Source organism: Cynara cardunculus (genome assembly GCF_001531365.2).
Source record: "Cynara cardunculus var. scolymus isolate 2C chromosome LG 11, CcrdV1, whole genome shotgun sequence".
Lineage (NCBI taxonomy): Eukaryota > Viridiplantae > Streptophyta > Magnoliopsida > Asterales > Asteraceae > Cynara > Cynara cardunculus.
Genome location: NC_037538.1, coordinates 14,840,306 through 14,866,200, shown reverse-complemented (window position 1 = coordinate 14,866,200; position 25,895 = coordinate 14,840,306). Strand labels below are relative to the sequence as shown.

Here is a 25,895-nt window from a genome sequence, read left to right as displayed (position 1 = left end):
ATTTAACAGGAAAGCAACACAACTTTATCATTCTTCGATTTTTAATTTCGTATTCGACTTTCTCCATCTTTAGATAAGAGTTTGACCTAAATTTAAATCGTGTTTGGTTCTTGGTGTTCTGAGTTTGATTTAAATTTATACCCTATATTGTGATGAATCATCTTCAACGATTGACCATTGAGGTCTGCAACATGAAGCCTACAACACACACGATGATGTTGCAATTAGCATTTGTTTGTTCWGAGGATGCCAAATACATGTTTTAATGGTCTGCAGTGTACTACATTGCTTCAATGGTCTGCAGTGACTTATAGGTTTATAGTTTTTGTTATGAGTTTATTTTCCTCATATGGTTCATTGCTTTATAGATTTTGTTATAGGTTTATTTTTCTCATATGGTTCATTGCTTTATAGATTTTGTTATGGGTTTATTTTTCTCATATGGTTCATTGCTTTATAGATTTTGTTATGGGTTTATTTTCCTCAGGTACCCAACTTCAAAGGATGGCTTTTCACTAAGCCTCTGCACCTCGATATGTAAATGTATCTCGCTGGTACATCATATCAGTCTCTTTTTGAGGATTATGTAAGTTCTTAAACTTGGTCTTTTATTGTTAATGGTTCATTGATTGAGATTATTTATTTCACTATGTTTGATTGAAGGAAGTAGTTTCTTTGTCGATAGAACTGTTTTTTTTTTCACAAAGGAGGCAACTGTATCTCCTATTGCTGATGTTTTATTGCAGGTTTTGGTATAATTTGTCCTTCTAGATAGCCTCCTTGATGGTGTCGTGTTCTCTATCTCCTGAATAATCTTGAGACTATCAACAACATGAGATACACGTAATAGACATCTACCTCATGTCAACATTTATGCCATGAGATTTGTTGGTGACTTTTTTATTGGATAATGCAGAACCAGAACCTATTGATTGTGAGTACTACAGAAAAGGACTTGGATCTCGCATAGTATGTCTTCTTACAGTCTCACTCATCAGTAACATAAACTTTCARGATATAGGTTTTTTACAAGAATCTCATATARGTATTGCATCCCATCTGAGTTCATTATTGTGTAGCGATTCCTCAGTCCATTGCTCTCGAGGTAACATCAATTCTTTCCTTCTTGCATCATCGATCGACTTAAGATCTTTTCTTTATTTTCTTTCCTTTTTAATAGCAAACGCTCAATGTACTTATTCCTCCCGTTAAGTAGTGTCGAGGAGGGTGTATTTATTGGCCAAGATCATATTGGAGCTTATGATCAATTATGTTTGGTTATCCTTAATTTTTTGGCTCCTATTATATGGGTTTGTTTCAATTGTCGTTTACCAAATGCTTATTCGGGTAAGCGTTTACCAAGTTATATTTCCTTACCGGATGAATATGGTAATGACCAAAAATCTTACGTGGTAAGAGCAAAGACACGGACCGAAAGTCTTACCTGGTAAGTGATGACGACGGCTCTTACCACGGTAAACGCTTACCGTGTAAATTGTTACATGCGATGTCGTTTTGGTGGATTAAAATCTTACCCGGTAAGTAAATAGTAGTGTTAAGTTTTACCAGTAAGTACTTACCGGATAAATATTTGGTAAACGGCCCCTTAGTTTGATTCTTTGTCGGTACAGAAAGAAGGGTATACATTGGCTTTGAGACCGAATGAGCCTTTTCTACTTAGCAAATTGACATGGGTGTTCATGAGAAACAATTAAATCAACTAAAATTAGTTTATATTACTAAAAAAATGTTGCTGTCAAACTGGTTGTTTTTTCTTTTGCTTTTCATCTATCATGTTTTTTTGTTGTACAAATCCTAAGAAGTCGGTGCCAACGGGCAACAGGTAAGTATCTTGATCTACCGTGATGGTGACAATGGGCAGCAGGTAAGTATCCTGATCCACCGTGATGATGACAATGGGCAGCAGGTAGTCAATGACAGTCTGGGTAGAAGGTTTGTTTAGCTGTATTGTCAGTTAGAAAATAGACCTTTATTAATCGTTCTTCCTGGGCACTTTATAGGTAGATATTATTGTGAATCAAAAAGTATTCCCTGTGTAATTGAATGTAAAGGGGTTACGTCCCTTTATTTAAGTGTAAGATTTAGAACCAAAGCACAATATATCTGGAACCAAATTAATGATTAAGGCTCTTGGTTCAATAGAATGGCATATGCTTGATGGGTCTCAATAGAAAGTGCYAAATAGAAACAGGAAACGAGTGCTTGCAATCTTATAATGCATTTGATTTTTGTTTCATGACATTTATTAGACGCTGTTATGTTTCAATTGCAGGTGTTTTAAGTAATACCAGACGACCAGATAAAACAAGTGTATCAACCCGGTTTGCAAGGTAAATATGTCATTTGAATGTTCATTTCACTGGGTAAGATTTTGAATCTTGGTTGGGGCTTGATGTTGGKTAGTTATTATYATYTGCAGCTGCTGCGGGTACGTTCTTACTTGTTGGGTAAGAGTCGTTACTCTCACTTACCGGGTAAGACTCTCGGTCCTTGTTATCGCTCTTACTGGGTAAGATTTTGAATCATTGTCATGTTAGTTCGATAAGGTAACGTGACCCARTAAGCACTTACCGGGTAAACGTTTAGTAAACAGCCTCTTACTCTAGCTATTAGGTTAGGGACTTGCTAACCAAACCAAAATTTTTACGTTAAATTTTTTCACCTTAYGGGGTACATGATAACTTGAAATGTTGTTTCAGGGTGATGGCAAGCTYTATATCTTTCTTGAGCTCGTAATGAAAGGTTCGTTGGCAAAACTGTATGAGAGGTATGAACTGCAGGATTCCCAAGTTTCTATTTACACCAGGAAGATTTTGAGTGGTTTGAATTACCTGCATGATCGATTAGTAGTTCATAGGTAAATCTTCTTTCATTTTGGTGCTATCTATGGATGTATCCTGGCCAATTTTTCTAATTTGACTGTTATATTTTAATGTACTAGGGATATCAGATGTGCTAATATATTGGTAGATGTTAGTGGATCGGTGAAGCTTGCARATTTTGGATTGGCAAAGGTAAGCAAAGAACAAGGTTTTTGYTCTTCAATATCATCTTSTTTTCTCCATATGATTATTTTCTAATACAGTTGACTACATCTATCTTGTTAAGGAATGCTTATCAATATCCTTCTCCACTCGAGTTAGAAAGCTTTCAAGTACATATTACACTGCCTTCACTCTCGCTTCGCTTGTATCCACAAATATCTCCAAAGGATTCTGTCGGTGGTATAACAATTTCTCTATCTCATCTTCTGAAAATTTAATTTATATCCAAGTTATACAGTGATGAGAACGTTCAAAGATTGATCAACAGGTACTCAGCCAACTGGAATACTGGATTATAGTCCATTTGATCCTACTGAAATTGCTTAAGTTCCATCTGTCTACCTGTATAACAATGTAATAAGTAGTTTTTATGTTGCTTTCAATGCGTTATGTTGTAGAAATTAAAATTAATGATACCTTTTGTTTCTTATTTTTAGTCAGCTCGGAACTGGAAAACAATGAGTAGYGCCTTTGATGTCCTTTATGTGTTGAAGAGAGCGGGGTATATGAAATTCGAGTATTTTGTGGTAACATTCCACTAAATGATGGTATTCCATGTATAATGGTAGTAAGTGCAAGTATTTTGATAGTCTGAATTTAGTTATTCAAGTGATACTTCCTCTTGTATTTATTTTAGTAGTACATGGGTCAACCGTCAATGGAGCAAAAGAGACATCTGATGGAAAGCAAATATAAACCAAAAGATGCATCAAAAGTAGAAAAGGAAAAGGAACAGAATAACCACAATTTTAACCTTCAATTTTATATATTAGTTGACTTACAAAATAATCTAATAAACTCATGATTCAAGGATAAACTAATGTTTCAGAATTGTGGTTCACTCGCGCTGCATCGCGCGGGTACACCACTAGTATATATATATATATATATATATATATATATATATATATATATATATATATAAGGTTTGGACGTTTGTTTAGTGCGAAAATTGTGAAATTACTTATTTGTCCTTAACGAATCCATATATTATCTAATTACAATTGTACCCCTAGCATGAATGATGAATCAACATTTAATTTTGATCAATAGTTTGTTTATTTTATTTTATTTTGGTCGGGGTCAATTTGTGCATAACTCGACTAACCTTAATGGTCTTGAAGAATAGTTAAGTAAAATTTCAGTGGTTTTGCAGGACTCGAACCGGTGACTTCCGATGATGAAAAATCCTCAAAGATTCAAGTATTATTATCAGTTGAGCTAACCCCACAAGGTTAGTTTATTTACTGCTTGTCCCTCTCTTGTTTATTTAATTTTTGGACTCGAAGGTGGAGACTTAGAAGAACGTCTCTTTCGTACCCTCAGCTCTCTCCTCAAATCCTCGACCTTCTTGATATCATGTCCCACCGACATTGTGTCGTTGCTTCCTTCTTTGTTTCACCGACAATGTAAACCATTGATGCATATGTGTGTGTGTGTGTGAGAGATAGAGAGAGACGGGAGGAAATGGTGAAGTTCATGGAGACGGAGAAGAAACAAATGATAAATAAAATAAACGGATGAATAATCAAAACACTTAAATCAGGGGTAAAATGACAAAAATACCTTTGTGATAATGGAGTTATAGACAAAGATCACAACCAAAAAAACAATACTTATATGTCGTTTTTGTTTGTAACAAAAATAGAAAACCTATAAAACACAGGGACGAAAATTATAATATACTATAATAATTATGTAATATAAAAATATATAGAAAAAACACGTGGTTAGGATTGATTTTATATGTACGGGGGATGTAATCCCATTTGAAATCCAAAATGAAGCCACAAAATTTGGAGGTATTTGATGACATCGTTTGTGCCTCTTTCCTTTTGTATATATGTATGCATACTCTCGGGGCTGACCTAGTTAATAGCATATGGTGGCATGGACCACTGTTTCATGGCTCAATTATAATGGAAAAAAAAGTTACATTCTAAAGGGTGTTATCGTGAGTGCCTCTTATGCTCCTTGAAAAATACAATAATAACTTGAGTTTTTCTTCGTAAAGTTGGTTTGCATGACTTTTTCTCCCATCCTATGTACATGTTCGGATCCCATTATTAACTCTCTTTCTCAAACTTGTCCCCTAACTTCTGAAGCCATATGGAGAACTTGTGGTTGACATGCACTGAGTTGGTGGCAGATACGGGTCAATAGCCTCATTCAGACAAGTAGGTCCCCCTTATATGCTCTAGCATTCCACGAAGGCAGTCAAACATTAAAAGTAATACATACCAACTACTACTCCAAACTGTAACTACCTTCTCTGGGTGGGGTTAATATAAGGTCCCTTATAATCCTGCCTGTTCTAAAGCCACGTCATCTCAACATGATACTTATAAGGTACGCCACGTCATATCTGTGTACCAATATTCCTAACTTTTAGCTTTTAACTTCAAGTTTATTATGGTTCTGAAAATAAATTTAGGGTAAATGCTTATAAAAACACTTGAACACATGACCTTAACATCTAAAAAACAAGAACCAAACAACAGACCAATAATGATTTTGTATAAAATTATAATACATTTATTTCTTATAGTCAAATAGTGTCACCACTTTTTGCCCTTCGACTATGCTCTTTGACATTTCTTTTTCATCTTCTACTTCAAAACACTCATAAGAAATTGAAGACAGACAGAAGAAGAACAAACAAGAAATGAAAGAAAACTATAATATAAATATATATGATCTAATCACCAAAATATAAAACCGAGCACGAGTTAACGATTTTTAACAAATGGATAAATGCGATGGTAGGTTCAAAAGTGTGCTTCGGTTACGTTTGAAAAATCTTAATCAGATGATTGTACGTGTTTTTAAAACAATATATGTTATATGTTTGTAGTTATGAATATGAAAATGACATCATGGCCTCGTGGGTATGACATATTCATAAACATACGTATATATGTGCAAGCATTCGTCAATTTTCAGTCATTGGAATTTGGTGGTTTGTGACCAGGAAATCGATTCGTTTCAATTTGTAACCATGACAAGAAAATATAAACAAGGATTGATGGACCCTTAATCATCAAATAGTGTTATTGTGTTATTTCTTAACAGGGGACTGTTTTAACAATTTGGTCATCGAACGAGGAGTACCAAAAAGTTATTGGCAACGAAACACACATTTCTAAAGACTGCATGTATATTGATACACGAGAAATGCATGATAAGTAGGGGTGAGCATAGGCGGGGTACTATTTGATATGAACTGGAACCGGCGGTTCTTGAGATATTGGAACCGGAACCGGTTAGAGCGGTTCTTGAATTTTTGGAACCGGAACCGCCGAGAATTGGTTCCGGGTACCCGCTTCCTAAAGTATTAAAATTTTGTTATTTAGAAATAAAAAATAAAACATTGCCAAAACACTAAATAAATAAACAAGAATACAAATTATACGGAATAATTGTTACAAATATTGTTTAACGATTACAAACCATAATAGACTAATAGTAAATGTTGAAAGTTTAATGATTACATACTATAATTGTAAATGTTCAAAGTTTAACGATTACATACTACGAATCCAATTAAACTCACAATTTGAAAAAATACGAATCATTTTATCTCAAATTATGAATCTGGTTTCAACTTCTTGCATACATATCACATCGGTACCTGTGAATAATTGAGTGTTAAAGAAACTACACAAACTTGTAAAAAACTGCACATATTTTTAACAAAAAACTACACCAATTTTATATAAAAAAAACTGCACAAATTATATAAAAAACTGCACATATTTTTAACATAAAATTACACAAATTACATAAAAAACTGCACAAATTATATAAAAAAATTATTATTATTATTTTTAATTGAAAAATACCGGGTATCCGCCGGTTCCAGTTCAGGGTACCCGGTCCCGGTAGGTACCCGGCGGGTAACGGTTCCGGAAAATTGAGAACCGGAACCATTCTCAATCGGTTCCGTATTTTAGGAACCGGAACCACTCATATCGGTTCCGGTCCCGGAACCGGCAGTTCCGGTTCCGCAAGTGGGTACCCGGTTCCGCTGCTCACCCCTAATGATAAGTTGTGTTTACTTGAAAATGGAATCGAACTGATTATATACATGAGCGTGGTGAAAAAGTAAACCATATGATCACTCAACAAATTTGTTCGCTTAAGAATTATTTACACATCGAATATTAAGAATTCGAGTTCAAACCAAGCGTTGGCATATTGTAAAGGTTAATAGTTTTCGTTGTAGTATTGATGTATCACAGTCCATTTTGTGACACAACTTTGCATTGCATTTTAGAGTGTTTGCTATAAAAATCATGTATGTTATTACAAAGCTAGCGGAAGGTTCAAATTAGCAGGTAAACATCATGGGAAGATAAGAAGTGAATGTTAAGGGAAGACTCATGTCCGAAGCATTGAAAAATACGCAAAAATCGATTTCAAAGATGCATATGCTAATCAACATTACATATTATTCATATACAGGGGCGGACCTATTAGATCCCGAGCGAGGTCCCATGCACCCACTAAAAGTTAAGGAGCGCTCCAGGATATTAGTAAATAGTAGAAGGGTATTCGCGCAATGCAGCGAGATATATCTCTATTTTAATATTTCGTTTTATTCGTTCTTTGAATAAGTTATAATACGGTTTTTATATGGTTTTGAGAAAAGGATAATGTTTTTATTTCTGAATAAAATATAAATTTAAAGATATCATAAAAAATTCGAAAATAAATATATCAAAATTAGTATCAAATTAACTATTTAAAAGTTATTGTTTTTTGTGTAATTTTTTTTAATTCAATTTTTTTATTATAATTTAGTTTAGATTTAATAACAAAGTAATTTGTTTATGATTTAATAATATGATTTTTTATAAGGATAATAATTAAGAATTCTGTTAAAATTCAATGATTATCCTGATTATATTTTAAAAAAATAATTTTATTAAAAATAAGATATTTATCCGAAATTTGATTATGTTTATCTGCAGTTAGTTATACGAATTAAAAAATGCAGCTTTAATAAGTTGTACTTACGCACGATTTACTTGTAATCTTAAATTTTAAGTAATATGCATTAGTAAACAGTACTTCATGCATAAAGAATGATTTTTAAAAGTTTTTGTCAAATGTTTTATAATATAGTATAGATAAATATCATCAACCAAAAATTAGAAAAAGTCTCTTGAACTAAAAAAAAACCGAAAATGACCCTCAAAATTGTTTGATTAATCAATCACAAAATAGAAATATGCATATATTAATGTAATAAATTTAACATAAAATGAAAGATTCTTATACAATTTCTACATGTAACCATAAAACAACAAAACAAAAGATAGAATTGAAATCGAACCAAATTAAGCCTGCAATACAGTGTTTGGTGAAGACTTTTCGCATGACCTAAACCGCTTAAGGTTCTGTCTCCGGGAGCCACTATGTTGTCTGCCTTGTCTTTGACATTTAATATGCATATTTATGTATATCAAAGTTTAAGCTTTTAAATGATTCATTTAATGTTCAAGGGTTGATATTTATTAAATGAGTTACATTTCATCTTGGATTCTATGTGGGACAAAGTTTCTCATATATAAACCAAATTTTAGCAGAAATCAACCAAAAAACTTAAATAGTTTCTTAAAATGGTGGAATTCGGGTAAAAACACATCGGACGACTTTACGGGACTTTGATTAACCTTAAAAGTGCTCTTAAGGGTGTTTGAGATTACTTATTTGAAACAACTTATGCTTTTTTATAAAAACAGTTATCAACTTATTATAAGTCTGAACAATTTAACTTCTTCAAAAACTCCTTAATACATGTTTGGCATGGGTATAAGTTATTTATCCGAACACTTAAAAATGTTTGTTACCGGTGCCACACCCGAATAAGTCAATAAGTTATTTTTACGAGCCTCTCGAACACGCGGTTGATCAGCAAAGTCCTGAGTTTGCCACTGTTATGGGTACACGTATATGCATTTTCATTTGAATTTTTCAATGCTTCACTTATGAATACTTGTATTCTTACCTTATCATGATATTTAGGTGCGAAGTTTGGTTCGTTGGAATCGGGTGAATTCTAAGGAATTGGAATTGAAAATGTTACACACGTTTTGTAGAGTTTTACAACCCGAACTACCAATTTGTTTTCGTTACCAAATTGTCCGCCCTCTCATTTTGCTTTGCAACAGTTTTTAAAACCTCAAACAATTATTCCGTTGTGGAAAAATGTATTTAAATTTCCCAGAACCATCAAGAAATTAACCCCCAAATTCTCTTTTTTGCCTGGGAGATGTGTAGACGTGCACATTCATCGCTCAACTTCGTTTTATCACCTTCAGGTAATTTCCTTCGGTTTTTTCTTAATGTTTCAAAGGATTCCATGCCTTCATTAGATTCATTTTCATGGTTTACATGCAGTGAACATTAAATTTACCCTAATAGATGATGCATTTGAGCAATGTGTATCCAATTATGATCACAATTTTATTGTTCATGACGAGTCATGGATCTAATTGAATTTCTTTTGAGATGTAACTAATTGATTATTGTATTTTCTTTCTTTTGTTGAGATGTTTGTTCATAATGGTCGGCTTCCAATCGTTAGTAATTGTTTTAGAAGAGCTAATACATTTCTTTGCCCTATAGTGGAATCTTCAATGTTTTTTGTTCTTTTGTTTCCGAGCAGTTAAGTGTTTTTATTGTAATTGCAACTCTTGGGGATGACAATTTGATTCATTGGAGTTGTCCATATATGCTAAAGCAAATATTAGGTGATTGATTCTCATAGCAGGCAATGTAATTCATCTTTTCCTTGTAACCCCTGTAGCAATTTGAGGAAGTATGATGAACAACAAGAAACCTTTTACCCGATCTAATCGAGGCAGGGATAAAAAGAAATGTCCTAGCCCCTTTCTAGTCAAACCTTATTTTTGGATGCTTGTGTTATGTTGATTGCTTGCGTCATGGAATGTCTACATTTCCTGCTACGAATTGGAGGTGTATTTGTTTTGAGAGGATATCATGTTGTGATCAGCTTACGAGATAATAGAGTCTCAAGGGATGTCGCCTTTTCACACTCGGGGTTTCCCGCCCTCTCTAAGTACTATGAACTATATTTCACTATTTTCAAGCATCTTGAAATTAAAAAGTTAAAAGCCTCTTCAAATAAAGCTCCGCTCTTTTTCAGTATTGATCTCTCCTATGTCCCCCAATGTATCATCAAAACAAGAACCACACTGCTCCTATTCGAGACTTGGAGAAGAACCAATGACCATCTTTTGCCTCATGATTCCTCACATAGCTACCAACATCTGGCCTCTCAATCAATTGATATTTGTCAATGTAGTTCTTGAGCAAGAGGTGCATATGGATCATCCTCTAGGGTGTGTGGTTTAGGAGGAGACCTCTAAAGTCTACAAATCGAGTGGATATTTATATGACTGAACAATCCCCCATGTAATCCTTTTCTAATTTTTACAAGCTCCGGAGTATTCTTGGGTATAGAAAACCCTTACTACAAGTGGCTTGCCATAGAGTAGATAGGCGGTGGAAGGACAATTTCTCATGTTAGTGGAAGTATTGTCCTCGATGTTCATGTGGAGGTTGGCATGCTTGGTGGTAAATTGGCATATTCGCCAATTCGTTCATAATATCAAGGTCTATCTCAATGAGATAAAACTTCTTGAGGATACAAGAAGATGTTGGAGACTAGTTGGGAAACTAATTCACATCATAGTCCTGTGAATGTTATGAGAATGCGAAATGAGTATATTTCTTCCCACATAGCAACAATTGCAATGTAATACTCCATATTTTGATATGCCTACAGAGTATCGCATGGAAAGGTCTTCTCTAATCTACATATCAAGAACATACGTGTATCACTAATGTTAAATGAAGTACCGGACCCAAAAGAAATATCTGGACATAAAGTTTGTGAAAGAAACAAGGAATTTAAACAAATATTAGAACTTGCTGGCTTAAGGAACAAAACATACAAGATAAGAACCCACTACTCTAATCTCTAAAGGGAATTTATCCACCAAGATTAAAGGGAAAGGGAACACTCCAAACCACCAAGATCAAAGATGTATAAAGGCAATGAAGATTTCAATAACCTAGAGAGAACTCCATTCATTTTCATATATCTACATAAGCTGCCTTCTACAATTCTGGAGCCTATATAGAGGAGAAATGGACAAAAACCTATACAATGAAAAAAAAGCTGGAAAAATAAGTATTTGTACCACTAGTACATAAATTTCAGTCAAAGATAAAGAAGCTCAATATAACAATCTGCAACAACAGCAGGGGACCACTTTCTTTTCAGCACCCCTTTCAGAAAGGTGATCTTTTCACCTCCAAATAGTGTTGAAATTTGAGGTATGGTTGGGACAAAAAAATCATCAAAGTATCGTACTGTTGAACCCCCATCACCAGGTGATCAACAATTGAGGCTTCAAATGGTAATCTACAACAGCTGGTAGCTGAACAGCTGACAGCTAATGGCTGAACAACTAGTGACCGAACAAATGATGGTTGATCAGAACAATGATCAACTGATGGTTGAACAACTGATGACTTATTTTGTTGCTGAGAAGGAACAACCCTTGATCAAACAACTGATGGCTGATCACTGATGGCGGAACAATTGACCATTGATTTCCATTGCTCAATGGAAACTCTTAACAAGATAGTAACACTACTACAGTCGCACACATAATATGCAAGCATGTGTGACATTGTTTCTGAAAGCACTACAGATAGAATTGGGCCTAGGCCAACTGCTGCAGCAAGGTGGACCCATTGTTGAAATTAGGATTATCAAACAGCTCTTCAAAGTGTGATTTGTAGTAATTTGTATTCTGGAAAGAAGAGCAAGAATCATGATATTCTCTCTCTTTCTGATCTAGAGTGTATAAATTTTGACACACAACTTTTGAATTGACATATCAGGTAGCTAGGTCAAACATGCACATCTTTCTATATCTAGGTAAGTTTGGCTATTTGAAGTTTGTCCCTTTGAATGAGGTTGGTATGTGTCACAATTGAGTAGCGGTTTAAAGGTTAATTCAGACATTAAGTTTTATTGGGGAAATGATGAATTTCTTAATGATCCCGTAGATACTAGTAGATCAATTAACCTAACCATCTCAAGATAATTGGCTTTTCATTGTGCTGATTTTTGTCTTCCCCTCCCACTAGTAACTGGTATGCGGTTCTGAGGAACCTCATTGCCCTAGGATGAAGTATCTTATACACAAGTTGTGGGTGCACTTGAGTTATAGGGTATATAATTCTAGCCATGTATGAAGTTTGTATAGTTGAATGTCCAAGACCTGGTATTGAGTTCTTATTGTTGGTATATTGGTAATTTTATATCCTCGAAGAGCAAAAATCACCGTGCTGTCTATCTTTTTTGGGGGCGAGTATGGGCTATGGACGTGCAACTTGTAACTTGACACGGTTCATCATTTGATATCGGAGTTGGGTGATTGGTCAAGTTGTGCATGTTTGAGATCTATGCTTCAACATGAGGAATGTTGGAGTAACGGGATATTTCTATATTAGATATTGTGTTTTCTAGGGTTATATGTTTCAGTCCATCTTGTGCTATATCTACGTTCACCTAATAGTTCATTCATGCATTCCGAGTCCCACTTTTTTCATTTGAAATACATAGAATGGATTAATGGTTCAAAACAAGTGAAAAAGAAAAGATATTTTGATACCACTAAAATTGCTCTGTATCACTCACATTAGTTTATATACTTGATCCTTACAAATTTTCGTATGAAAGTCCAAGCGCTTGTTGCTTCATTGCATGATCATGTGTTACATATTATCTAATTACTCTTCTTCTTTTGTTCAATTCTGTAGGCTTGATCATATCAAATCCTTTGTATCGAGATCTCATTTGATGGGTTGGGGAAGCATCTATATTAGACGTATGAAAGTTTTCTCTTTGGCACTTCTAATCTACTTCGATTATAAGGTATACATCATTGCTTATAAATGCTTCATGTAGACTGGGCTAGTTAAATAAGAGAATTAATATTTCTGGCTAACTGTAACCTTTTGGTTATTCCTATTGCTTGAATTATATGTATTGAAGTCTTTAAAGCAGAGGGAGAAATGGACAAACAGCTCTGACAGAGCCATTTTATGGGAGAAAGCCCATGAGCGCAATGCTAACCGTATTGTTAAGTTGATCATAGAGCTGGAAGGTATGTGGGTAAAAATGGGACAATATTTTTCCGTGCGTGCTGATGGGCTTCCTGGTGCCTATCCACGCCTTCTGAAGCAGTTACAGGACTCACTTCCTCCTCGCTGCTTGAAAGAGGTATGCCCTGGCCCCAGAGTAATGAATTCTAAGATAAATTGAGACCTCTTCTTATTAACTAATACAAGGAACGGCGTTACACAAATTGATATGAAGACATGAATACATCCTTTTCAGGATACATTTTTTCTTTCTTTCTACATATGGATATCCGAAAGAAGTTGGCTAGATCAGCCTATTTAAAGCAAAAAGTCAGCCATGATTTTGGAAGTTCGCAAAAAAATGATATTTAACTGTGAAATGTGAATACATCGTTTTCAATATACAAGTTCAATTTTCTTTCTTTCTATACTCAAGGATATACTAAAGGAGTAGGAAAATTCACCCTGTAAAGCAAGAATCCCATCAAAACCATGATTTTAGACGTTTTGATTGCAGTGGGTTAAACTAACTTAAAAGAGAACTACAAAAGTTGTCCCTGGACCCTTACCTTGAGAAACACTTTCAGTACCTTGTATTAAAGCGCTTATCTCGGTACCTGGACTCTCTAATTTCTACCAATCAGGCGTTGAATGATTTTATGCCTCTCCCAAAGTCTTCTTTCCAAACTTCCAACCACTTGGTTCTTTTTATCTCTGCTCCCCATTTTTTTCTATTCCTTTCTCTTTAAAAGACCTACACAGATCCATTACCACCCTTCTCCTCTGCCACCACCACCACTAAAATCTCCAACCCGGGAAAGGCCCTAGGGACAGTTGGGTACACATTTCAAAGGTCAAAGACTACAAAGAAGAGTGGGATGAATGAGAGGTTCCTCACAGTCTATACTTGGAATGGACCTAACCAGTGCAGGGGAAGATATCTGGAATACACTAAGGAGAATGAAGCTTTCTATATCCACAAACGATGTGAAATGGAGGAGAAATTAAGACTGAACAATAAAATGGAAGGAAGAGTGCTAAATCAACAGCTATAGCTAGTCTAAGCATTCGAGTGGCTTAGGTCACTCCTAAAAGGTAATGAAAATACTTTTCTGCGATGCCCTATACCACCTCTCTTTCACCTCTTTATTCTATGCTTCTTGTAACCAATTCTACCACCTCAGCTCCGTACTGACAGTCTTTTTGTGCACCACCTTTCTTGCGCTTGGGGTGGCGCCTTGCATACGTCATTAAAATAGGGGCAGTAGGTGAAGTCGTTACATTACTGGCCGCCCAAAGTCTCACCTTGTCTTCACGGTGGAAATCTGGAAAGCGAGTGTGAATAGCATCAAAGTCCTCCCAGGTAGCTTCAGAGGTTGGTAGGAGAGTCCATTTCGACAATACTTCAGTCTTGGTAGTCTGGACTTGGATCTTGGTGCGAACATCCAACAATGTCTCCGGTTCCACCATGAGTTCCATGTCAGGAGACAATTGTTCGGGTAAGGTGGGTACCACTATGCAGTGTCCAACTGCGCATTTGAGTTGGGATATGTGAAACACTGGATGGATTTTGCTTGTAGTAGGCAGTTCCAATTTGTATGGTACCGCCCCCAATGCGCTCAACAATCGTAAAGGGTCCATAAAAACGAGAGGATAGCTTTTCAAAAGGCGTTTCGCCAAGGATTGTTGCCGGTATGGTTGCAATTTGAGATATACTTGATCACCCACAACAAAGCTCTCTTCTCTGCATTTAGCATTTGCATTTATCTTCATCTTTTGTTGGGCTTGTATGAGGTTAACTCTTAACTCATCCTAAATTGCATGCGTTCTTTTAGCAATGACTCGAAGCTGTCTACTAGAGTTTGCCACCGACCCACCTTCGTGATTACTGGAGCATCTCGACCATACAAAGCCTTGAAGGGAGTCATTTGAGTAGCTAAATGAGGCGATGTATTATACATTCTTCCCAATTTATCCATTGAGCCCAGGCTCGAGGCTGTCTAGACACAATACAACGAAGGTGCGCCTCTAGGCACTTGTTGACTACCTCTGATTGGCCATCAGTTTACGATAGACGTAGGAAATCCGTGCAACCGAACTACCTCTGAAATGAAAAGTGTTGCTACCGACAAGGCGGTGAAGGGGTGCTTTAGGCGAAGAAAATGTGCATACTTCGGAAGTCGATCAACAACCACCAAAATCATATTAAAATCTATAGATGTTGGGAGGCCTTCGATAAAGTCCATGGTAATCTCATCCCAGACTTGGGAAGGAACAGGGAGAGGTTGAAGCAAACTGCTGCTGGTTGTTGAGTCGAATGTTTATTTTGTTGGCACACTGCACAAGCTCGAACATATGTGGTCACATCCTTCCGCATTCCTGACCAAAACCAATCAGTAGCCAATCGTAAGTTTTGAGCTCACCAGAATGTCCGCCTACTACCAAATCGTGGTATTCTGCCAACAATTTCTGCACAAAAGTAGATGCTTTTGGAATCATAAAACGATTTTTATAACGGATCTGGCCATCCACCACTATAAATTCCACATGTGGTTTCCCATTTTGTAAGATATCCTTCTTTATCTGGGAGATTAGATGATCTGCATCAACTTCGGATTGTAGTTGTCTCCAGTCAACCCGACTAGAAGTGATCAAGGTTCGAGTTGCACCTCACCTGTCACTTTTCGTGAGAAGGCATCCTCCACGCGGTTAGCTGCACCTTGCTTGTAGTGTATTTCGAAATTAAAACCCATCAATTTGCTCACTCAATGTTGGTAGTCTGTCCCGATCTCCCGTTGTTGCGTGATATACTTTAGGCTTTGTTGGTCCGCATAAATGGTGAAACACCTTCCTAGAAAATAGTGTTTCCATTTTTGGACGGCCAAACAGATTGCCATCAATTCCTTCTCATAGACCGATTTAAGTCATGCTTGAGCTCCCAAGATCCTGCTAAAAATGCAATTGGCTTGCTGCTTTGCATCAAAACAGCCCCTATTCTGTAGCCCGAAGCATCAGTCTCCATGCAAAAACGAACCAAAAAATCGGGGATGGCTAGCACCGGGGCGGTCACCATGGCTTGCTTTAAGCATTCGAAGGCTTGAGTAGCCTGTTGAGACCATCCAAAACTATCCTGGCATAACTGGTCTGTTAAGGGATGTGCAATTTGTGCGTAATTTCCCACAAATTTACGGTAATAACCGGTCAGCCCCAAGAACCCCCCACTCCTTAAGGTTTTGTGGTGTTGGCCAGTCCTGCATGGCCTGGATTTTACTACTGTCGACGGCTACCCCTTGAGCGGATATAACATGACCCAGGTATGCCACTTCCCCTTTACGAAACTCGCACTTTCTTAAATTGACATACAATTTATGGGCATCCAGCAAACTCAGGACTGAGGTTAAATGTTTGACGTGTTCCTTCTCATTGGGGCTATATACAAGAAGATCGTCGAAGAATACCAATACATACTTACGTAAGTATGGTCGAAGAAACACGTCGTTCATCAGTGACTGGGATGTGGCAGGTGCATCGGTTTAGCCTAAAGGCATTACCAATAATTTGTAGTGGCCTTCGTGGGTGTGAAAGGAAGTTTTCGGCGTATCTTCTAGTCGGATGAGAATCTGATGGTAATCGGACTTAAGGTCCAATTTGGAGAATACCTTTGAACCGTTTAACTCGTCTAAGAGCTCGTCGATCACGGGAATGGGGTACTTATGCGGGACAGTCTCTTTGTTCAAAGCATGGTAGTCGACACTAAAGCGCCAAGACCCATCTTTTTTCTCGACAAATAGCACCGGACTAGGGAACGGGCTGGATGATGGCTGTATGACGCCTGCCACCAACATTTCCCTTATCAATTTCTCAATTTCATCCTTTTGGAACTGTGGGTATCGATACGGTCGGACACTAACTGGGTTACTTCCTTTAGAAGTATTCGAACAGTAATCGCGCAATGCAGCGTGATACATTTTGATTTTAATATTTTATTTTATTTTTTTATCTCAATCGATGTTATAATATGGTCTTATGTGATTTTGAGAAAACGATGATGTTTTTATTTTTTATTAAAATATAAATTTGAAGATATTATAAAAATTTGACAAAAATATATCGATATTAGTATCAAATTAATTATTTAAAATTCCTTATTTTTGTGTTATTTTTTAATTTATTTTTTATTATAATTTAATTTAGGTTCAATAACGAAGTAATTTATATTTGGTTTAATAATATAATTTCTTATAAAGATAATAATTAATTATTTTGTTAGAACTCGATAATTATCTTAATTATATTTGAGATTTTTTATTTTTTAAAATGAGATGTTTATCCTCTATTTGATTATGTTTATCCACAGTTAATTATACGAATTCAAATATTGAGCTTTAATAAATTGTACTTGTGCATAATTTACTTGTAATCTTGAATTTTAAGTAATATGCATCAATATACAGTACTTCATGCATAAAAAATGGTTTTTAAGAGTTTTTGTCAAATACTTTATAATATAGTACTAGAAGAGTACTCGCGCAATGCAGCGAGACACATCTCAATTTTAATGTTCTATTTTATTATTTGTTTTTGTCGATGTTATAATACGATTTTATATGTTTTTAAGAAAAACAACATTGATTTTATTCCTGAATGAAATATAAATTTGAAGATATCATAAAATTTTGAAAAAAATATATCAATGTTAATATCAAATCAACTATTTAAAAGTTCTCAATTTTTATGTAATTTCTTTAATTTATTTATTTTATTATAATTTAATTTAAGTTTAATAACGAATAATTTATTTTTGGTTTAATAATATAACATTTTATAAAGATAATAATTAAGTATTCTGTTATAACTCAATGATTATCCTAATTATATTTTAGATTTTTTATATTTAAAATGAGATGTTTATTCTGTATTTGATTATGTTTATCTGCAGTTAATTACACGAATTCAGATATGAAGCTTTAATAAGTTGTACTTATGTACAATCTACTTGTAATCTTGAGTTTTAAGTAATATGCATTAATAAACAGTACTTTACGCATAAAAAATGGCTTTTAAGAATTTTTGTCAAATGCTTTATGATATAGTATAGATAGCATGCTCATGACCCCTGTTTGGAGGCAGCCTTGTCGGTATCTTAAACACACCGTCATATCGTTGTAGAACCATTTGGAGGAAAGTTGGCCCAATGGCCGATGTCTGCCCTTGTTTTTCCCCTCGCTCTGAAGGCATCTCCAATGGAGGTTAATGGGCAGGATCATGAATGCCATTACATGCATCATGCATTGTGAAGGGAGGTTAATAAGAGTTGCATGGAATAGAGTTTCATGGCCATTGTACGCATCATAGCTAAATCAATGGGACCCACTAATTTATTTTTTCTTTTATAATTAAATTTGTAAGGATTTAATTATGATATTATATATATATATATATGTATATATACACTATAATATGATATTTATTATAGTTTTAAATTATTTGGTGTTTAAGCATTTCATTTTCTAGCTTTGGTACTTTTTAACTGATGTATTTTAGTCTCGTACTTTTTATTAAATGTATTTTAATTTCGTTTGATCGTTTCATTTTCATTTTAATGTATTATTCCTTGTTTTTAGTAGATTTTTAAATTTGTTGGTAAAATTATATTTATAGATAATTAATATATATATATATATATATATATATATATGATGTGGAAATCCATTAAACTCATTGGAGTGTTATGGAATGTGGGTATAAAATGATAGAGTTGTATGGTGAGTGGAATGCTGATGTGGCAGTCCTTGACAATCTTGACAATCTGGTAGAGTGCCATGCACTGGAGATGCCCTAAGTGATTGAGCTCAATCAAAAACCCACCACCTGGTTTTTGCAAGGCATGAATCATCGCCTTTAATGAAATTCGGGTTCTCTCCAAAGAAGAGTCCCCTCTCAATATGACCAGGTGCTCCCCCATCTTGAACTTCATCACTTGTGACTTCCAGTTGGTGATCACTAATCCTAGCTTCTCAAGCCATTGAACTCCGAGAATGACGTTCGAGTTTCCTAAAGCCAGCGGTAGAAAATCTTCCCATACATCTAACCCATCTAGCTGCAACAATACTCCTTTACACTCTCCCATCCCTCGTATGGCTTCTCCATTTCCCAGAGACACGCCAAACCTTTTAGAAGTCGAAACTGGAATTCTCCACTTTTCTAGTGTTGCTAACGATATGAAGTTATGGGTTGCTCCTGGGTCGATCATCAGCATCACTTCCTAACCGTTATTTTTCCCGTTTAACTTCATGGTCTTAGGATCTGTTAAACCAATCACAGAATTGAGGGATACCTCTGGGGTCACTTTCTCAAGCCCCATCGTTGACTCATCGCCGAGTCCGTCTTCAGTCAAATCTTCCTTTTCCTCATCTTCTATTAGTAGGACACTGAGCTCTCGCCAATGACATCGGTGCCCTACTACCTGTTTATCATCACAGCAAAAGCACAACCCCTTCTCCCGCTATGTGTTGCAATTCCTTGTCTGTCAACTTCCTTATTTCTCTAGTGGGCTTCGAAAGGGAAGGAAAGTTCTTCACAGAAGCTACCAGGAGATGGGAATTGTTAAATAGCACCTTTGGTTGCGTTTTGGGTGTAGCCGAGGACGAATTAGTGAGGCCGGAGCGATAATGTTTTTTTGATTAAGAGAATAGATGACAGTCCCCATGCACTATACCTTGATTTTGATGTTCCACTATCTTGTGCCCTATTCTCTTCCTCCTGTTTGGTTCACGTAACGTAGCTTTAGAATTGGAATAAAATATTGGTAAATGACCAAAATGCCTTTTTTTGAAAATTTTAATTTTTTTTAAAACTAAAAATACTCTAATAAAATAATTATTTAATATGTAAAACAATATAAAATACACAACCCAAATATAATCATAAGCCAAACGACGTTACTAAATCGACGGTGGTCGGCGGTAGTTCAGATCGGTGGTAGTCCACAGTGGTTCAGATGGTGGTGGTCTACAGTGATTCAGATCGATGGTGGTCTGCAATGGTTCGGATGGAGGTGGTCAACGGTGGTTGTTCAAATCGGTGGTGGTCGGCGGTGTCCGACGGTGATTCAGATCGATGGTAGTCGTCGGTGGTTGGCAGTGATATAGATCGATGGTGGTCCGTTGTGGTTTAGGTGACGATGGTCAGATGTGGTTCAGGTCGGCGATGGATCATATCGGTGATGGTCAATGGTGGTTTAGATCGACGGTGCTTCAGATCGGTAGTAGTTGGCGGTGGTTCAGATCGATGGTGGTCCATGGTGGTTCAGATGGCTGTTATCGGTGGTGGTTCAGATTGACGGTGAATCAGATCAGTGGTTGTTCAGATCGGTGGTAGTCGGTGATGGTGGTCGGCGGTGGTTCAGATCGGCGGTAGTAAATGGTTGTGGTCGGCAGTGGTTCAGATCGGTGGTAGTCGGTGGTCGTGGTCGGCGGTGGTTCAGACCGGTGGTAGTCGATGGTCGTGGTTGGCGGTGGTTCAGACCTGTGGTAGTTGGCGGTGGTTCAGATAAGTGGTGATGGTTGGCGGTGGTTCAGATTGGTGGTAGTCGGTGGTGGTGGTCGGCGATGGTTCGGATCGGTGGTGGTGGTCGGCGGTGGTTCGGATCGGTGGTAGTCGGTGGTGGTGGTCGACGGTGGTTCGGATCGGTGGTAGTCGGTGGTGGTTCATATCAATAGTGGTCGAGAGGTGGTCAATGATGGTCATTTTGAGTTTTATGAGATTATAGTATATTAGGTTAAGGGCATATTTGGTATAATGAAGATAGAGATTCCATTCCATCAAAAAACCATGTAATTGCTAAGGAATGTTAAATTCCTTTATTTGTGGAATTTGTAGGATTTTGAAGATTCCTTTCGTGAAAAAGAATGAACCAAACGAGGGAATGGAATTTGGTAAATGGAATTCAATATTCCAATTCCATCAGATTCCTCCAGAATCTGCGAACCAAATGCCACCTAAGAATTCGAGTGGCTTAGGTCACTCCTAAATGGTAATGAAAATACTTTTTTCTGATGCCCTATACCACCTCTCTTTCTCCTATTTATTTCTGCTCCTTGTAACTGATTCTGCCACCTCACCTCCTTACTGACAGTCTTTTGTGCACCACCTTTCTTGCGCTTGGGGTGGCGCCTTGCATACGTCATTAAAATAGGGGCAGCAGGTGAAGTCGTTACAATACCATGTTCAAAAACTTGAAATGTTGGTCTTGGAGGGTAATGATGTATTTGGATGGTGAAACCAAGCCGAGTAGTACTCCACAGTTGATGGTGTAACGCCCCCAGAACCCCGTAGCAATGATATTGTCCGCTTTGACTAACCTGCCCGCTCAACCACAAAGCAGTAGCCGCACGGTTTTGTTTCTGGCAGCCGCACAACGCAAGCCCCAAAACGCGTCATACTAGGTTGAGGTATCCACACCCTTATAAGGAGTGCTTAGTTCTCCTCACCAACCGATGTGGGACGGGTTGTTACACCCTCCCCCCGTTAGGACACAACGTCCTCGTTGGGCCACATCGATCCGGGTCTGGCTCTGATACCACTTGTAACGCCCCCAGAACCCCGTAGCAATGATATTGTCCGCTTTGACTAACCTGCCCGCTCAACCACAAAGCAGTAGCCGCACGGTTTTGTTTCTGGCAGCCGCACAACGCAAGCCCCAAAACGCGTCATACTAGGTTGAGGTATCCACACCCTTATAAGGAGTGCTTAGTTCTCCTCACCAACCGATGTGGGACGGGTTGTTACAGATGGACTCACAGGGTATGAGTTGCTTGAAGGGGTTGAGCTATATTTGGAAGGGGAAGCGGGTGGTATCAGTGGTTCGAGAGCTATTGTCCCATCCATTCACATCGTGGTGGAATTTTGGAGTGATTTCAAGGCTTGTAGGGAGGTCGACTAATGGAGTAATTATTTGCTCTCATTAAAGAGAGCACATCATGGGAGTATCCTTAAAGATTTTGGGTTACTGGTAGGGGGTCCAAGGGTTATCAGATGAGATGAAGGCTAGAAGTTTTGAAAACGTTTGAAGGCCGACATAAGGAAGCAATGAGGCTATGGAAACCAATGAGACTGAGAGAGGTGATGAGGCTAATGTAGAGGATCAAATTTCGAAGACATAAAAACAAATGAATGAGCAAGTAATGAGGTCACTTGGAGGCTATATTTTTTTATTAACCTGGATATCCAACCCGATATCACTTGGAGGCTATATTTGCTATGGGAAGGATTGGGAAAACACAGATGTGGCTGCCAAATCCAGCATTTGGGGAATTAAAGAAACATCTCGTGGAATGATATTGAGGTTTGGACAAAGGATTAAAAATGACAGAAGCAGAGTGGACAAGAAAGCCAAGGGTTGTGCTTCAGAAGTAGATGATGGGATTGACTATGAAACTGATGTCGCTGAAGGGTTTCAGAAGAGGAGGACCAGGAAATTTTAGGATAGGGAACTATTAGTTCGATGGAAGGATTGGATGGAGTACGAGATTACATGGGAACCTTTCAAGCTTATACAGCAACAGTTTCCGACCTCCACCTTAAGGCCAAGGTGTCTTTTTTGGGGAGGGGAGTGATGTTAGATCTATGCAGGTTTAGTATGTAAGGTTAAATAATAAGAAAACGTTTTATTCCCTATATATAAGGGACCAACCAAATACGTAGGATTAGAAAATAATTATTCATCAAGGCCATTAGTTATCTAGGGGTTTAATCAATAAAAAGCAACCGTCTTATCAGCATCCTGCGGTTCCCTCCCGTCGATTCCTGGGTTGGATTAAGAGAATATCCGAGCAATATCCTTATTGGAATCTTTTTGGGTTTGATGTGCGTATCAAGCTGTCGCTGTACCTACAAAGCCGCTAGGGAGTTCACGAATTATCCCGCTACAAGACAAGTGTGAGCTCGAGATATATGCTTCATGTTGCACGCGTCGTTAAACACACAAGAAGGTTTAAATTTATAAACCTAACTCAAACCAGTAAAGGGTAATTCTGGTATCATTCTTCCGAGAGAGTCAGTGGTCAAGCTAATTATTTGTGTTGATCGGATGCACATGTGTCACTTAGATAGACTACTCAATTAAATCAACAAAAGCTCAAGACTCGAAATTGAAATCTAAATATTACAACTATCACTAACAGAATCAAGCTTTGGAAGGAATTGCGTTAAAATTAAAGAAACAAATAAATAGAAAATATTTTTTGGCTTTTATTTTTGTAAAGAAAATTATAAAGAACGAAATTGAGAAAACGAGTTCTAACGATGATAAAAAGTCAAGGTCAACCGTCCGTTACTAACCCAAATGTTTCACCAATTTAATTTGTTTTCATGCAATATCCAATTTTAAATACATTGCCTAAATCAACATGTTAAGGGACTGATCCAATCCTTGGCATAATCTATGCCTAACCAAACCAACCGTCCTCCCACCTACACTACTGTGTTCGGTACGGTCGAGGAATACCAATGGACTATCCAAATTATGCCAACCAATTACTAAAACACGTTTAATTTAAACACATATAGATATACCAATACCATAAATTAACCGTTAAGTCTCGATAAAACCTGTCACATTCTGTCCTAAACGACATATCCATATATTTTATGCAAAATATAACTAATAGAAACAAATCCGAGCTTGAACGAGTGAGATATGCTCGAAATATCATAGCATCGCGAAACTGTCAAAAATCCTCTTTTTGTCCATTTTTCGCACCAAACTTTTCCGAACCTATCAAAATACAAAAACACATTAGTGTAGTTCGGTTTTACCATTTTAACGCATTAATGAGGGATAATTGACGACAAAATAAAGTCGAACTTAGCGACCGATCACTCCAACTTAAGGGATGTCGAATATAGGGCTAAATGTAGCATTATGGTTGAAAAATTATTGGTATGTTGCTAACAAGGTTGTGTGCATCGACCCATGGCCCGAAATGTAATCTACATATTGGTATCATTTCTCCTAGAAATCTAGTTTCTCTTCACCTACCACCCTAAATTTGCCCATTTAACCTACACAATAACAGACATTCATTTATGATACTGAATTAGGTAAATTTATACTATATTATAAAGTATTTGACAAAAACTCTTAAAAACCATTTTTTATGCGTAAAGTACTRTTTATTAATGCATATTACTTAAAACCCAAGATTACAAATAGATTGTGCATAAGTACAACTTATTAAAGCTCCATATCTGAATTCGTGTAACTAACTGCAGATAAACATAATCAAATACAGGATAAACATCTCATTTTAAATATAAAAAATCTAAAATATAATGAGGATAATCATTGAGTTTTAATAGAATACTTAATTATTATTATCTTTATAAAATGTTATATTATTAAACCAAAAATAAATTATTTCGTTTTTAAACTTAAATTAAATTATAATAAAAAAATAAATTAAAGAAATTACATAATAAAAAGAGAACTTTTAAATAGTTGATTTGATATTAACATTGATATATTTTTTTTTCAAATTTTTATGATATCTTCAAATTTATATTTTATTCAAAAATAAAATCAATATTGATTTCTTAAAAACACATAAAAACGTATTATAACATCGACAGAGACAAATAATAAAATAGAACATTAAAATCGAGATGCGTCTCGCTGCATTGCGCTGATTCTAGTCTCACAAAATGCATCTACGTTCATTCTGAATAGCAGACTTGTAATTACATATGTGGGCTGTTGGCTGTGATTACGTAAAAGCCTATGAGAAGTTCTATGACAGCATTGATATAGTTAAACCCTACAACATTAGCAATTTATATAATTGTTTCCAGTCTCTTTAGATTTATATCTCATTTTCAATATTCTGGAAACAGCTTCAAATGAATGAATGATTTTGTTACTCAGGTTTGCAGTACCATACAGAAGGAGTTGGGGAAGTCGATGGATGATCTATTTATAAATTTTGTTGAGGCACCTCTTGCAACCGCATCAGTAAGACTCTTAGAGGCTGTTACCTACCTAACGTTGAAGCGTCGGTTCTCTTATTTTCTTACATTGGCAGTATGAAGCATCTTCCTTTTGGTTATTTCAGAAGTAATACATCATACAACACCAACTACTATCGCAGTGTTATCTGCTAGAGGCCTATAGACTGATATGCTTGCAAAAAAGTAAATATGTACAGTAAATGCTGCTTAAATAATTTATCTATAAGAAGGCATAAGTGAATATTTATAAGCCTTACACTAGATGAATATTGCTTATGGAAGAATCTGACAATGAGAGGAAAAAGGTTTGCGTATAATGCTATTAGCTCCTTTCAAACTCATCTAAAGATGGCTTCTTGTTTACCTATTTAATCAGGGTGAAGCATCTATTGCCCCATGTCTTAAATAATGACTGTTTCATAACCTCTCTCTCCCATCTCCTGGTTACATTAATAATTTACTATTAAGCTGCTGGTTCATGTATTTCATATGCAGATAGCACAAGTTCATCGCGCAACTCTACGAGACGGGCAAGAGGTGGTTGTTAAAGTTCAACACGAGGGCATCAAGACAATAATCTTGGAGGTTATTTTTTCTGTACCCATGGTCCTTTGAGTTCTAATATGGAAGAAG

General features: G+C 36.5%; 2 protein-coding genes and 1 long non-coding RNA gene across 7 annotated transcripts in view; all 3 read left to right on the top strand.

The window, feature by feature from the left end:
• Window positions 1-966, top strand: part of LOC112522112 — a 2,815-nt gene extending 1,849 nt beyond the window's left edge. Inside the window, exons 2-4 of one of the 2 annotated variants that reach the window (XR_003070125.1) lie at window positions 488-586; window positions 747-843; window positions 917-966. This is a non-coding gene — a long non-coding RNA (uncharacterized LOC112522112). Of the gene's footprint in view, window positions 1-487; window positions 587-746; window positions 887-916 lie in introns of those variants that run through there. The other variant, XR_003070124.1, reaches the window with a different exon arrangement.
• An 81-nt stretch (window positions 967-1,047) lies between these two features.
• On the top strand, window positions 1,048-3,641 carry LOC112522110 (mitogen-activated protein kinase kinase kinase ANP1-like). 4 transcript variants are annotated; one of them, XR_003070122.1, is made up of 7 exons: window positions 1,048-1,105; window positions 2,294-2,351; window positions 2,441-2,495; window positions 2,721-2,878; window positions 2,963-3,035; window positions 3,130-3,245; window positions 3,334-3,641. XR_003070122.1 is itself a non-coding variant. In XM_025131189.1 (6 exons), exons 1-6 carry the CDS (start codon window positions 2,257-2,259, stop codon window positions 3,362-3,364), a joined length of 528 nt encoding a protein of 175 aa, XP_024986957.1. In that variant the 5' UTR covers window positions 2,243-2,256; the 3' UTR covers window positions 3,365-3,641. The 4 variants fall into 4 exon arrangements, 2 of the variants coding, with proteins under 2 accessions (XP_024986957.1, XP_024986958.1); XR_003070123.1 differs by lacking the exon at window positions 2,441-2,495; XM_025131189.1 differs by lacking the exon at window positions 1,048-1,105 and having other exon boundaries at window positions 2,243-2,351.
• A 5,670-nt stretch (window positions 3,642-9,311) lies between these two features.
• LOC112521773 overlaps window positions 9,312-25,895 on the top strand; it is a 34,528-nt gene continuing 17,944 nt past the window's right edge. Inside the window, exons 1-5 of the mRNA XM_025130767.1 lie at window positions 9,312-9,391; window positions 12,933-13,047; window positions 13,168-13,395; window positions 25,180-25,266; window positions 25,758-25,847. Of these exons, the coding sequence (XP_024986535.1) occupies window positions 12,973-13,047; window positions 13,168-13,395; window positions 25,180-25,266; window positions 25,758-25,847 (480 nt within the window). The 5' untranslated portion in view covers window positions 9,312-9,391; window positions 12,933-12,972. The remainder of the gene's footprint in view (window positions 9,392-12,932; window positions 13,048-13,167; window positions 13,396-25,179; window positions 25,267-25,757; window positions 25,848-25,895) is intronic.